Source organism: Chelonia mydas, chromosome 10, assembly GCF_015237465.2.
Source record: "Chelonia mydas isolate rCheMyd1 chromosome 10, rCheMyd1.pri.v2, whole genome shotgun sequence".
Classification (NCBI taxonomy): Eukaryota; Metazoa; Chordata; order Testudines; family Cheloniidae; genus Chelonia; species Chelonia mydas.
The window spans coordinates 23,248,112-23,263,512 of NC_051250.2; the positions used below are offsets into that span (position 1 = coordinate 23,248,112).

Below are 15,401 nucleotides of genomic sequence, written 5' to 3' on the forward strand. Positions count from 1 at the left end.
CTATAGGTGTTGTTGTGCATCAATTATAGGGTTGCAAGGTGTCCGGTTTTCGACAAGAAAGTCCCGATGAAAAGGGGACCTGGCAGCAGCCGGTCAGATGTACTGACTGGACACCAATTGTCCAGTTACTGTGGGCAGGGGGGAGGTGCTGGGTCATCAACTCGCACCAGCCCCTGTTCAGCAGGGGCTACATACTACCTGCAAGCAGGCAGGCTGTGTCCCAGCCTGAGGCTCCTGTCCCAGCCCCAGAGCAGAGGGAGCCCAGTGAGCTATTGGTGGGGGGAAACAGAAGCGGGGGGAGATACCACTCAAGGGAAGAGGCAGAACAGAGGGGTCCAGTTTTTTCAGAAATTAGAAAGTTGCCAACCCTAATTAATGACCTTATCTTTTTATAGTCACCAACATGTGCTGCTATTTCCATTATAAACCCTGATTTCCAGAAATTAGTACCATAGCAAAGCTGTCAAATACATTTTGACATAACTTGCAAGACAGGTCTGTTAGCTTTTATGTTACAATGGTAATTGTTAGTTCCCAAGCTGTCCTCCGCAAACTATTTGTTTTTAAATCAACTCACCTGTGCAGTGCATAGGTAAGTCAAAATCACCTCATTAGATGGCATCAAAAGCTGCTGACAGCTCGAACTGTATCTGCATGGACCCTACCTGATCTTCATCCATCATTAGGTGATTGTACTTCTTGCATTGGTAGACTCTTTCAGTTCCATACCCAGCTCTGTAATCAGACTGGTAAGGATCAAGGTGGTTGAGGCAACAGTTGTCTTACTATAAACTTCTCTGTAATCTTAACAGAGAACCCAAAACCCACAGCCTTTTTAAACCCAAAAAAGGAAGACCCTAGCATCAGATGTTGGTTTCCTGAGCAGAGGATGCACCAGAGCTTCTTAAAAAGAAGCTGGCACCCTACCCTCCCTAATAAAGGTATTAATCTCCACCAGCAATGGATCCAGTACTTTCCTCACTGGCCTTCACTAGCCAAAAAGAACATGGATCCAAAGGGACGGTACTGGAATAGAGTAAACACCACACCTATAGTTTGAAGATATTGATGGGACACAAGTTTGACTGCTTTTTTGATAAAGTAGGTGCAAACCTCTTACAGACTTCAGTATTCAACACTGTATTGCTTTACCCTCACGTAGGCACCCTTACTCCACACCACTGGCTCATATTTGTAGCCAGGGTAATTGAGAACAATTTTCAGATTCTAGCGAGTCTGATCTTTATATCCATGTGAAATGCCATTCAGTTGATCCAGGACTTCTAGTAAAAACAATTCTAGGGAATTTTTGAATTTCAGTTTTGAAATATATATTTAAAATAGCATACTGGACCCAGAGAGTACTTGTGATGCAATTATTCCACCAGCATTTCGCCACACATTAGTACCTGGGAAATGTAAGTCTTTGAAGACATTTCAAATACCAAGAGACACAAAACTTTGAACTGAGATCCTGTCTCTAAGTCTCAAGATGAAACTTTCCTCTTCTCTTTAGCTTATAACTGCTTCTCATTATAGTATGTTAAGATATATCCTTTGATTGTTTGTAGGACCTAAACATATTTTTATGGTAAATCTAAACACAATGCAAGTCTATGGAGCCAATATTAGCACTCAAACATGTACTGTGGAACACTGCAGCATACAGTAAGAAATGAGGAAGAGAAATCTGTTGGGACTTACTAGAATTGAGAATTCAAAGTAAAATTTAACACTCTAAGAGGAAGAAAATAGTAAGTTAAGCCTGTTCTTCACTCCCAACTCTTCTACAATGTCCCCTGCAGATACACAGACGCCGCCTTCTGGCCACAGATTTCCTAGTAATAAGCTGCTTCTTCATGAAACCCATTTACGACATACAGTAATTACCTGAGAAGAGAAAAACCCAGTTCCTGAGCAAAGTTTTAATTGATAAATAGGAAGAAATATATCATCGCTAATTCTTACCGACAAATTGTACTCAGTGGTGATACTGGTACTCAGCTACCTAGAAATAGCCCTGGAGAATAACCCCTAAACTGGTAGGCAACTAACTTTGGGACCCAACCTGAGTCATCCCAGCGAGTACCATCACAGGTTAACAGAGAAGAGAACACTAAACTGTCCTGCCCAACCCTATCCCCAATACATCAGGAATCTTTCAATACCTCTGACTGGCTTTAGCCTGTCACCACCCTACATGAACATAGCTACACCTACACCATGTTGTCTGTCTGTTTTATTGGAACCATGCTGGATACCTGATACATTCCCTTCACTGGAAGCCTCTTGTCCAGCTTCCCCAGCCAACTATATTCCCTCCTGCTGACAGGTTTTCCATTGGAAACTCCACACCACAGGTTTCCCCCATGAGCTTAATGAAACCGTTACTTCCCTATAAATACTTCCTAGAGTCTATAGATGAACTCTCCACAAATATAGTTTCCCTAACTTGAAGTTTTCCTCTTTTCCACTGAAACCCCTTAGCCCCAAAAGCTCAGTTCACTCTCCTACAAGCAAACTTCTATCAGCAAGCACAGAAAGACTTAACACCTGCCCTACTTAGCTCATGTGATTAGCTATGACATGACTTCCAGTTTATATGCAGCCAGTTCACTTATCTTGAGCAGTAGGAAGTGGCAGCCAAAAAAAGCACTAACAAAACCTGCACAAAGTAACAATAAAAGCGAACCCAAGCTTGTAGGAAATCCACAAACCCGTTAACGTTGAAACAAACATTCCAAAACACTCGAACATCAGATATAGGTGCCTTTGCATAAGAGCTGTGAACTAGAATAAGTGTAATTTCTGCAGAGACAGACAGACCCCACCCTCTGGCCACAGGTTTCCTAGTAATAAGCTGCTTCTGTATGAAACCCATTTACGGCATACAAGTAATTCACACTAAGACATCCAGTATGCGACAAACAAAAGGCCACACACCTTTGCTAACATGAACAAGAGATTATTTTATCTGGAAGTGTTCACTCACAATACTATCATTCCACCCTGGAGTGTCTGTTTAAAAAGAAATCCAATACTAAGAGCAAAGTCGGACTACCCCCGTATCTGTGCCGAATAGCCATGGACAATAAAGATCAGCCCATAACAAAGCTCCCCTGACACAACGAGGCATTAGGAAAGTTCACTTCTGTTAAAGCAAGCCTTTGAGAGGTTCTTTTAAATATCCTTAAACATGCTAAAGAGCCAAACCTGAAGTTACATTTGGTGAGAAAAATTGTGCATGCGGGGGGGGGGGAGGGGGAGGAAGGGTAGAAGGTTCAGATACTTAGGCCTTGTCTATACTTGTGGCAGCATGTAGAGTACACGTAGCTTCATGCCACAGCAGAAAGGCTCTCATGGGGGGTAGCAGTGAGGAAAGGCTCCAGCAGTTCCTCCTTCCAGAGTCTTTCACTGCAGCATAGATATTGGAGGCACTGGTTGGGCATGTAAAGAGCCAAAGAAGATATATACCCTATGGTTCTGGCATGTCTGTACTCTACTCATTGAGCAGTGCTTCACTATCTACACACTACTATTATACCTGTGCTAACTGGGCATTCAGTGTCTGTACCCTACATGCCTCAATAAATGTAGACATAGGCTTAGAGGACATACTTTACTTTTGACAAAGGAATTACAGTCTGTTTAGTCATGTACAGTCATGATTTGACTGCTTTTAGAAAAACTAAGCTACTCTTAAGTATGCAAATGCAAGCACACGCTGCAGGGAATTCAGAGATAAGTAACATAGGTGACTTAATCTTTCTTCCTATTTAAATATCCATTAAAAAGGATTAATATATCCAGTTATTTTAAAACATTGCCTGGTCATTTCTACTACAGATCTCACATAAGTATTATATTTTGATAATTATGTATATCTACTTGAAAGTTATGGCTGCTATAGGTTTCAGTTCTCAGAATTTGCTGAACCTAATTCAATGACTGAAAGGGACCTGGGAATCAAAAAACTGAAGAGCATTACTTTCCCTGATTTAACAGGCTGATATATTTTTAGAAATAAAAAACAATTGTGGAAGAACTTTGGAGTACATTACACACCTAATTATAAAACAGTTGATTTAAACATTCAGAGAATGAAATCACAGGGTTAATTTTTAAAACACTGTCATTTGTACCAAATAGCTTGAGTCCATATTGCATTTTCACTTACAATTATGCAATAGGAAAGCTATAGCTTGGCTTCATCTCCAAAAAGTGATAAGTCTACATAAAAACTGAAAGATACTATTAATGAAGAGAAGGAAACATTTAGGGTAATAGAAAAAAAATGAGCAGATGAAGTGCATCTTAACAGAAAGGTCAATCAGGCTGCAAAATAGCCTCCCACTGAATGCGATGGAAGCTCATCAGTTCTCCAGAAGCAGACAAGTATTTTCTAACCAGATTTCTCCATCCTATTCTCTCCCTTTTAAAATATATATATATATATATATATATATATATATATATATATATATATATATATATAAATAAAATAAAGACATACAAAAGTTAGTTGACCACTTACTGAACTTCTCTGGATATCTTGCTCAACTTTTGAGGAGAATACTGAAAGGTCCCCATTAAGAATAACCTCAGCCAGTGAGTTCACCAGAGGTGCATAATGTATAATCAGGAAAACCTATTAAGAGGGGGAGGGAGAAAAGAATGTTAGACATATATATATTTTTTAGACACTGAAGGCATTTCCCCCACCTCATGAAATCATTAAATTTCTTTACGTTACATAATGTCTAATAAAAAAATCCAAACTGGGATATACTTGAGCTGTAATTAGTATTCAGGAGGAACAGAGACCACAATCCATTTCTACATCAAATTAATCTGCCTTTCCCTGAATTCCAAGCCTGATTGATAGTCTACTTGGCCAGTGTTCACTAGTTTCCTTTTATCCTCTTCCAGCTAAGCACCATTTATTCCTCCCCATTTGTTTCAAGAAACATGAAGATTCTATAGCATTCATCTACAGTCAACCAATTTCATAGAAATCTTGTTATTGGGGAAAGCCAGGACAGTTAAGTGATTCTGGTACATTATATTCACAGGCCTTGTGGTATGGGAACACCTAGCAATACTCCATGCATAAGATTTTACAAAATATGCTTGATGGAGAAAGTAGTGGCTGAAGCTCTATGGCCTGTGTTTATGATCTAATTTGACATCCTGCAAAACAGTCCCTTCTGGCCTGAAGATCTAAGACTTTTCAACAGTGTAAGAACATTTTTCTTAATAGTTGTTTTTCAGTGAGAGGTATCTGACAAGTCTCAATCTCAAGAGTCAGTGTAACGCTGTTGCAAAAAAAAAAAAAAAAAAAAGCGAACACCATTCTGGGATATATTAGCAGGAGCATTGTAAGCAAGACACGAGAAGTAATTCTTCTGCTCTACTCTGTGCTGATTAGGCCTCAACTGGAATATTGTGTCCAGTTCTGGGTGCCACATTTTAGGAAGGATGTGGACAAATTGGAGAGAGTCTAGAGAAGACAACAAAAATTATTTCTAGAAAACATGACCTATGAGGGAAGATTGAAAAAAATTGGGTTTGTTTAGTCTGGAAGAAAGAAGACAGAAGGGACATAACAGTTTTCAAATACATAAAAGGTTGTTACAAGGAGGAGAGAGAAAACAAAATGTTTCTCTTAACCTCTGAGGATAGGATAGGACAGGACAATTGCAGCAAGGGATGTTTAGGTTGGACATTAGGAAAAAACTTATAAATTGCCTAGGAAGGTGGTAGAGTCTTCATCATTGGAGATTTTTAAGAGCAGGTTAGACAAACACCTGTCAGGAATGGTCTAGTTTTATGATTCTATAGAACGTAGGAATAAGCTCAATGTAATGTAGGAATAAGGCTCCAATGTTTGCAACATTTAAGCATTTAGAAAGTATTATGATAGGTGCTACAGAAAAACCTAAAATAAATTCCTAGTTGTTCTAGGTGAAAGAGACAAAAACAGTTTCAGAGTCACTAAACCAGCACCCTGGGTTCACTGTTTGACCACATCTGCTTACAGAACATGCTATTATCCGGCCTTCCAATGGCAAGGGGGAACCTTTGACTTCCTATTTGGCAGCGATGGGCTAGAACCCATATAAATCCGCTTCAGAATTTCAATAACAATATGCTATCAAAGATTAACTTTGAGCTACCCTTTAGAAGTAGCTCAGGAACGTAAGATAATGGCCTGCCTGCTCACAGGAATGCCCTGGCATAAAGTTCATTACATCTGCACTTCGGGTACAGCAGTGGCTTCCCATCTGCTGCTGGATGCAATTCAAGTTGTTGGTTCTAATTTAGAAAGCTGTTCATTATATGGAGTATCTGGTATGCTAGTGTCCATCTCTGTGTATGCAACACTGATGGCAGAAATCACTAAAGTGGTTTTCTTAAGTTACTTAATGTGTACTCTTCAAAACAAGATTATTTCAGTGGAAGAACCTGGCTGTCCAACTTCCACCTTGTCAGAGTTGATATTTATTGACCTATAGAGATCTATTTCAGGATTCTTTCAACAAGCCTTTGCTTCACTACAGACCATCAAGATATTAATTAACAACTTAATGTTGACTGAGGAGGTATAGGTTGGGAACTACTCATATGTGAGTAGTTACTATAATCCTGCATTTGTATTGGTAGATGCTATCACAATGACAGCATAAAATAAACAGGGATTGCATTTTACAATTTATACTCAAATCAGATGGACCAAGTTGTAGCACAAGACAGACCATACTAATGATATGCAATATAGTAGAACCATAAAGGAAGAGTTTTGCTGCATTAACTACTCAGCATCTTGATACCAACATGGAAATCTACTACTCAATGTTGTGAATAATGTTCTGCCCCTAGATACACACATTTGATTCTCAGGTGATTTAGAAGAAATCCCGCCCGTTTGCGAAGGTAGCATCTAGACTAATGCGCTGCAGTGGAATAGCTATGCCAGCGTAGCGTGTTAAGTGTATACAAGCCCTGGGTATGATGAAATAGGCCCAATGAGCTGCTGAGCAAAACAGGGTGACGTTTTTTGGATAAATAATTCATTCCCGGAGAAATACAGTTTCAGTCAACCCCAAACCATTGTGAATTTGACACAGAAATTGTTTGGGCTAGATTCACAAGAGGACTTAGATGCCATTCACAAAATGGCTAGAGGACCCATTGCCTCCTTTATTACCTGTAAAGTGGTTACCTGGAATGTGAGACACCCAAGTTAAATCCCTCCCCCTCACCTGAGGCAGAGCAGGGACATGAATTTGGGTCTCCCATCTTCCAGGCGAGTGCCCTAATCACTGAGCTAGAGTCATTCTCAGTTGATACACCCTATCTCTGGCCCATTACTACTCAAGACATTTAGTTCACCCCAAAAAGAAATTTGTCAAATTTCACTTGGCTGGTTTTTGTTGTTTTTTTGTTTTAAAAACACTTTTCAGAATGGTTAGTAAACTGAAAAATTATTGACTCTCTCTAATGCGGACTGCTTCAATACTCCCATTTACATAAGGTAAATTAGAGGGCTCAACGCATCTCATAAGAGGCATTAAGTGACTTTAAAACACTGATTCCCTTAGTTTCAAGGGATTGCTACTGTAAGGTTTCATTTCTGAAGTCACTAAACCTAATTCAAACTGAAAATGATGTGGGAAACAGAAACTTAGCAGCATTGCAGTGTTTTTTTCTCTGAGGCAACAAAACAGGTGGAAACTGGTTTTTACAATGTCTACAAATTGTCATCAAGAAATCAACCTGGGAGTATACTCCCACTTATAAAAAGGCTGATTTAAAAATAAGTCATTTTAAAATATTGTCGCTTCTAGCAGAAATCTCAAGTCAATAATATATTTTGACCTAAATGTATATATTAACTTAAGAATGTAAATGTATTGAGCATGTAGGTAGGCTAATATTTAGCTGACAGAATAAGCTTTTTCAACCTCTAGGGCAAACAGCAATAATCTGAAGAACAAAGATAAGCATCAGGCATTTTCAAGAACTTTTATTTAACTATATATTTCACCACTCACTTAAAAAATTCCCAATTTAAAAAGAAGTTTATGGTGGCACTCTGATCTATTGTAAAATTACCTAAGAGGTGTGCAATCCATAATGGCATTTTCAATTGTCAGAAGTTATAGCATCTGCTTAGTATTCAGACACTCAATTTTTATTTTTGTAAATACAAGAATGCTGATCACATTTCAAGAGACATAAAACAAAGGCACTGACTACCTGAAATTAAAGATCCCACAACATTTTGCACAAGAGTAAGATTCAAAACCCTGATTTCTATATGTCCCAGTCAAATTGAAATTTGGAATGCTGTATTCTGCCTGGAGCTGCAGTTGAATACTGTATTCTTCACTTCAGTCCTGACTTGTTGTACAATGCTGTTATGCAATGTTTAATAGCTGCTGCATCCCATTCAAGAGGTGGCTGCATTAGACTGGTGAGTTAAGGGATTGTTACAAACATTTCAAAATATCCACCTTTTACTGGGTTCTAAAGTTTTAATTAGATAATGTTTGTAAAGTATTCCAAGAACCTCCAAGGAAAGGTACTAGTAAGTAAAGATGGCAGTTGGCCCATGTGATGACCAGTGAGCAAATGATTTAAAAAAATATACAAGTGTCCCTTAAAAAGGTACACACTGCACCTCAAAACTGAGCACAATTCTCTCCAGATGTATAGCTGAAAAATAGCCCCCTGAAACACACATTTTATAATGAAATTATGAGACCATTACAAACACCACATTGAAACATGACATACTTGTGAGAGAAGATAGAGAGAAACTTGGAGACTTATTTTTGGACGCTCCCCACCCTATGGAAGAAAAGAAAAGAATGCTCAGTTAATTAATTACACCATTAAATAGAACAAAGGCGAACATTTTTAAACACAGAAGAAAAACAAGTATAAACGCTTGATTTATTCATGTGCACTACCTCCCCCACTTCCCACAATGCTACTAAGTTCCAACGAATATGCTGACGTTTTCCAGTGACTTTCCATTTCTTTGGAAAAGGATTTCAGAAGAATGCATTTTTCATTTGCTGCACACTTGAAAATATGGCTGCCAAAGTTTCCTGTAATATTTATTTTTACCAGATGCTTAAGTGAGAAGTATGTATTTATCCCTCCAACATATCCTTACCAGATGGTACTTCTGAAATGACGAATTCATAAAAGGAGACTCTTACAATTTGTTATTCCACAAAATCAAATTAAGACCGATATAAGTTTTACTAAAGTTATTGACATTCGTTGTTGGATTCAAGTAGGTCATTCTGGCTTCACGGGCATTTTCTCTCCATAATCAGAGCACAATAAATGCTTATAGAATGACAATACTTTAAAATCTCCATTAAAATTAGAATAATCTGGTTTCTGAAAGAACCACTACCCCCACAGAAAAGAGAACTATTTACAATATTTACCATCTTGTCTGAAACATGTTTTAAGCCACTAGAGATATTTGCATATTTTTGCATTTGTAAAGAGATGGAAGGAAACATGGCTGAAGCACAAGTCTGGAAATCATAAAATCTGATCTATACCTACCTCTACCACTAATTCACTGTATAAAATGAAGATAATTACTTAACCCAGAAGGGGATATGACAGGTTAAATTAATTAACATATGAAAAACACTAAGATCTTTGATGGCAGGCTCCATACAAATGCAAAGTACGATAAATCTTTAGAGCAACTGATGTCACACAATTATAACAAGGATAAAAAATACAAGAGGATCACAAGACACATGCAATTACCACAGAGATGGGCACTGTATAAGAACCTGGATTAGATGGAATTTAAGCAAAATTTTCATCTGTTCCATACAGTAGATAGCAAGCCTGATTCTGCTCCTTTTACAGAGCCACAGATGATACTTAAATTAGTCACATGTTTAAAAAAAAAAGCAAAACCACTGAAATTAGAAAAAGCAGACTAGAGGCCAGGTGCATGGATTTGAGAATTTTATATTTAAATAACAGAGATCCTGTTTTCAATCTTAAAGGTTACTTTTTTAAAAAGCATCTTTTGGATACAGTTATACTGGCCTTTTAAAACATATTTCTGAGAAATTCAGGCCCAGACCTAAACTTACTGCTCCTGTCCCCTTCACTACTGCTAACATTAAATGCTAAGCCATGGTTAACAACTACAATTGACTCTAAATGTTTAACTACATGGGCCAATGTACGTGAGTCTTTAGCTGGGTTTATATATCACACACATACACCTAAACCAGCATCTCCCGGGCAGTCATCTTTTAATTTAAGAAAAACAAAGACCTGAATTATTTAAACTGTGTTTCTTGTAAAGTACTTAAATGTAGAGGATAATAATTCTACTTATGGGATACACTTACTGCACAAATTACTGTAAATACTGAGTGGAAATCATTAATTATTAAGATTTAACTAATCACCAAATCATGCAAGCTATTCCTTACCTTATCTTGATTTACTAATGAATACACATAGAGAGGCAGAAATAGCCTATTAAGTAGGTGGTCTGTGAGCACATCATTTAAGAATTCACAGTTAATGATAAGGATATCATTAAGATAATGCAAATGATCCAAATGTTCTGCTACCAAATCACTCAGTTTGCCTCTATTTCTGTGCCTGAAAGAGACAAAGATTTAGACATAGCTAAGGTAGAAAAAACAATCAGAACTCAGTGAGATAATGTATCTGCATCTTTTTTCTGTCTGATTCCATGCAGACAGAGTGACTAATGCAGACATCCAATTTACCTCCTGTAACCTTTGAGATTTTACAATCAAAATGAAGCAATTGAAGGAGAGTGTTGTCATATTAATTTCATAATGCAACATCCCCAGTGATGAGTACAAGATTTCGGTTTTCTGGAGTAGCATAAAAATCTCAGCTGCCACTTTGTATGTGCCTTTTCAGAAGCCAGTCATGAAAGGAAATATTACAATTGTGTTTTCTATTACAAAAGACTATTTAAACATTTTTATCTTAAAGCCAGTAAAACTACTTATATTTCTTCTGTACTGTTCTAACTCAAGTAACGCTTTAAAAAACTGCTCCATACATACTCAAAGAGCAAATCTAATGTGGTGATCATGAGCAACAGCAGGAATTTTGTAGTTGACAAAATAAGAGGTTCTATACAAGCTACCATCTGCCAGTTATATTGATGGCAATGGTGTTTAGATAATTAACTTGGAAAGACTATTATTCTAATCATACTTTTCAGAAAACTATCCTAACATACAGCTTTCTGAATGTGTACAGATATCTAAAGATGCTTTTAGTCTTATTGTTATGCAAACACTATGTATCTTCTGCATAACAATTTAGTTCATTAATAAAGTCTATATACTTCAAACCAACTGGGATGAGGAGTAACGTGTCTCCAACAAATCATTTATTTACAGGAATGTTAAAATTGATAAATGACTTGAAAATATCCTCCTGCAATGATTTCTAACGTTATCTTGTAAGAATTACAGACTTTAGGCTGCTTGTTGGTAGGATCATTTCTTGAGAAATGAACTTAAAAGGTTTTCAATGCATCTCACAAAAAGAAAAATCGTTGTAAGAAGCTTACTCTTCATCAGTCTGCACACAGTTATCCAGTTCTATCACATGGCTCCCAATAAACCAAACAAGGTTGGAGAAGTAGGGGACAGCAGTTTTATCTCGAATATAGTGCAACATAGGCTGGTTGTCCACTGAAGAGAAATTAAATAAGAAAATAAGTTTCCAAAAGATCAATGTTAAAAAAAAAAAGATACAATCAACTTACCATTCTGAATTTTCATTACAAGCTAATTTTTTTAAACTCACACACACACCCCCACCCACCCCTGTATGGGTTTATCTTATCCATGAAATAGATGTCATATGAAACTTTAATAGACAACTCTTGAAAGGCTAAATGAGCCTCTTAAAATACTAAGGTTATTTTTACAATTGGTCTCAGGATAGTAAATAAATCTACTGCAGCTCAGAAAACTACACTACTCAAATGAGTTTTCTTTTTAAAAAGACAAAGTAAAAATAAAGCAATAATATTGAAAGCCAAACTTGTTACTAGACTTACATGACACTGCATTAAGGAACACAGGAATCATCAGTGAAGGAAAGGCAAAAAACAAAAAAACAAAAAAAAAGAAGACAGACAACAGTTAATAGGATTAGGAACTGGGATGGTGAGACATCCTCCAAAAGGGTTAAAGAGCTAAAGCAGGAAGCATCTAAACTAAAAGATAGAGGTTAGAACGTGTTAGATCAGAACATTTACAAATGGATAGTCAGAAAATTATGACACCTGCATGTTTGATAGTTGTGTTTTTCAAATTCAACCCCCGGAGCTCTCCAACATTCAACTTAAACTCTAGGCAAGAGCATCATAAAACTTTCCTTTTTATTTAGTAAATGTACACAGTATGAAGTGCATCATACTTTGCTGTTTCTGTAACAACACAGTCTCACACTCAGAGGTTGGGTGTTAGAAGCAGAAAAAACCTGGCATGGATCTTGCTTGCTAAACACCAGGAAGTGCCACATTTTGTACTCCTTGTCCAGATATCAACACAGCTGTAAAGCATCTAAAGCAAAAAATCCTTCAAGGTTATCATATAAATGTTGACACTTAGCATCCACATTGCTTCACAGTTTTCTTATTCAATACAGATCAAACAAGCAGCTTTTAAAACATGGAGTAGAATTTTCTCCAGCTTTATGTTTTGTAATCAATAATTACAGTTACTTTAATGTCACAGTTGCCATTTTACTTCCTCCATTAGCTTGTCTACATCCAGTAACAAGCACATTCTAATGATCAATTAAACTCTATACCTTTCTTATATACTGGTGAGAGCTAAAACTAATCCAATCATTTTATTATTATAGCTATATACTTTACAGCTTAAACAGTAAGTTGTTCAAAGAGAAGTCTGTGAGAAAAAAGTGTCACTGAGTTAAAAAGCATTGTTGTGTTTACTTTGTACATAAGAGTTCAAAAATTATTTTCTAGTGACTAGTCATTTTTCAGTCCATGCATCACTACAACATCCACTGATTTATAGCAAGTTTTGTAAGGCAGTTTTATATTGGTCTTGACAGTCTATTTCCAAATTAATATTAAATTCCTCTTTTAAATTTGTAATGTAAAAAGCAGTGTAAATATTGAAATACAAATTTAGTTAAAGGCAACTGCAGGCTAAAAACCCCTATATGAATGCACATCACCATGCAGATCACTCCAGAGTCTAGGATTACATTCCTGCCTCCAGGCTATGCCAATGAATTTACACAGAACTACACAAAACAAATTGTTTCAATAAAGTGCAAGTTACATATACTTGCTTGCACAAAGAACAACTTATCAATAGCTTTTCTCCACTGATGAGTGGACGACCAAATTCCAGAATTGCAGTCATAAAAAAAATTAACTATATATGTTGATTTCTGCCACAAATTACTGTTTCTCTTATTATAAACGTTTAATATGTCGAAACAGATATCCTTAACAAGAAAGTCATATTTTAAATGGCCAGATTAGGACCTCTAGTGGCAGTTGAGGTGAATTTCCTTGTGTATTTTATATTGTGTTGGCACCCTTTTCTTTATCAAGGACAATACATGGATGTTTACAAACACACACTTTGGCTTTAGAGTTGTCTTCTTTAAAGATTAAGAAAAAGTCTATATTTAACACATGTATGTTTGTTAACACATGCATGTTAAGTAACATGCTTACAATTAATTCAACCTTGCATAAATCAGAAGCTATGCCTGGTTAATATGCATTGTTTGTAATTGTTAACATTTTACTTTAGCTACACAAAGTATTAGGTGAACTAGTCTTCTGATACACTAAACTTACCTTTGTAGACATTTAAAGTTATAGTCCTGACAGCAATTCTGACCATGCTCTCTGGGTGGTTAAAAAATTTAATAGCCTCCGTATACAAGGCAAAATCATTTGTGTGCTGAAATAAAAATACAGCAGGCATTATGTACTATCCTGTCAAACATTCAATACTTTGTTAGGATTTTGCATGAAAAAAGTTACCCGACAAAGGTAACAAGGCGGGGCGAGGGGGAAATCTAAGCTATTGCATAGTTCTATAAAGGCATACAGATGTAGTCAATCTTAATCCTTTTTAAAACAAAATCTGAGAGTTTCAAACACCTATTAGGTTTCAGGTACATGAGTTTATTACAGGAAGCATATATTAACAAAAGTTTCATATATTTCACACAATAACATCTCTGTACTTTTTAAAACAGCTTTGATGCCCTCTTCTGGCAATAACTATTATGTGGAGAGAGAAAAATAAGACTAAGGTTGCATGAAAAAAAAAAAAAAAAAAACCACCTCTTAGACCTGCAACTGAACCAAAATAGGTGGGTGTGTTTGCTCATGCTGATCCCCACTGATTTCATATGGGATGTGTCTGCGTGGATTCAAATGCTGAATTAGGGCTTTAAGATAACAGGCTTACAGTTGAATAAAGTACTGTAGTAAATACACAAAACTCTAGGTTCTGTGACAGGTTTCAGAGTAGCAGCCATGTTAGTCTGTATCCGCAAAAAGAAAAGGAGGACTTGTGGCACCTTAGAGGCTAACAAATTTATTTGAGCGTAAGCTTTCGTGAGCTACAGTTCACTTCAACTTCATCGGATGCATCCGATGAAGTGAGCTGTAGCTCACGAAAGCTTACGCTCAAATAAATTTGTTAGCCTCTAAGGTACCACAAGTCCTCCTTTTCTTTTTAGGTTCCATGAGTAATCACTACATCTGAAACATCAGAATTCTGAACTAACTTAAGTTTGAAGTTATGTTGCACTTTATGTTGCAATACCAAGTTCTGTGGCCATTTATAATTCAAATATAGCAGCTGACAGACCAAAACATCAATATGTACTAAGATCCATGAAGTAGTTTGTTTTAATATACACATGCAAAATGCCAATGACAAATTTCTGTAAATTTGGATATTCTTTTGCACTTAGATTATATTAAATTCTTTTAAATGGAGATCTCACTATGCAATATTTTAAAAGCTTTTTAATTTTTTAAAGCAGTGATTTACAAAGTTAACTATTTCAGTTTGATGTTATTACAACAAAAAGGTTGACCGAATCAGTAAGAACATTAGCTTCTGCCATCCATGTTGCAGTGTATTTATACTTGGGCAATGTCTACACTAGGGGCACCACAGCGGCACAGCAACAGCTCCAAAGTGAATGCCGCTGTAGCGTAGACTCAGGCTACAGTGATGGAACTCCACCTTCCCAAGTGATGGCAGCTACGTTGACTGAAACATTGGGGTCAGTCAGGCTAAATCATGCCTACACCAAAGGTTAGGTTGGCAGAG

At 36.9% G+C, this 15,401-nt stretch overlaps 1 protein-coding gene across 15 annotated transcripts in view; it reads right to left on the reverse strand.

The window, feature by feature from the left end:
• The window catches only part of CLEC16A (C-type lectin domain containing 16A), a 189,645-nt gene that overhangs the window by 156,997 nt on the left and 17,247 nt on the right, over positions 1–15,401 (reverse strand). For 8 of the 15 annotated variants that reach the window (XM_037911470.2, XM_043523247.1, XM_037911468.2 and 5 more), the window contains exons 5-10: positions 13,904–14,009; positions 12,116–12,121; positions 11,621–11,744; positions 10,491–10,665; positions 8,800–8,853; positions 4,535–4,648 (exon numbers count right to left, since the gene is read on the reverse strand). In XM_037911470.2, coding sequence (XP_037767398.1) covers positions 4,535–4,648; positions 8,800–8,853; positions 10,491–10,665; positions 11,621–11,744; positions 12,116–12,121; positions 13,904–14,009 — 579 coding nt within the window. The remainder of the gene's footprint in view (positions 1–4,534; positions 4,649–8,799; positions 8,854–10,490; positions 10,666–11,620; positions 11,745–12,115; positions 12,122–13,903; positions 14,010–15,401) is intronic. The other 7 variants (XM_043523250.1, XM_043523249.1, XM_037911469.2 and 4 more) reach the window with 1 other exon arrangement.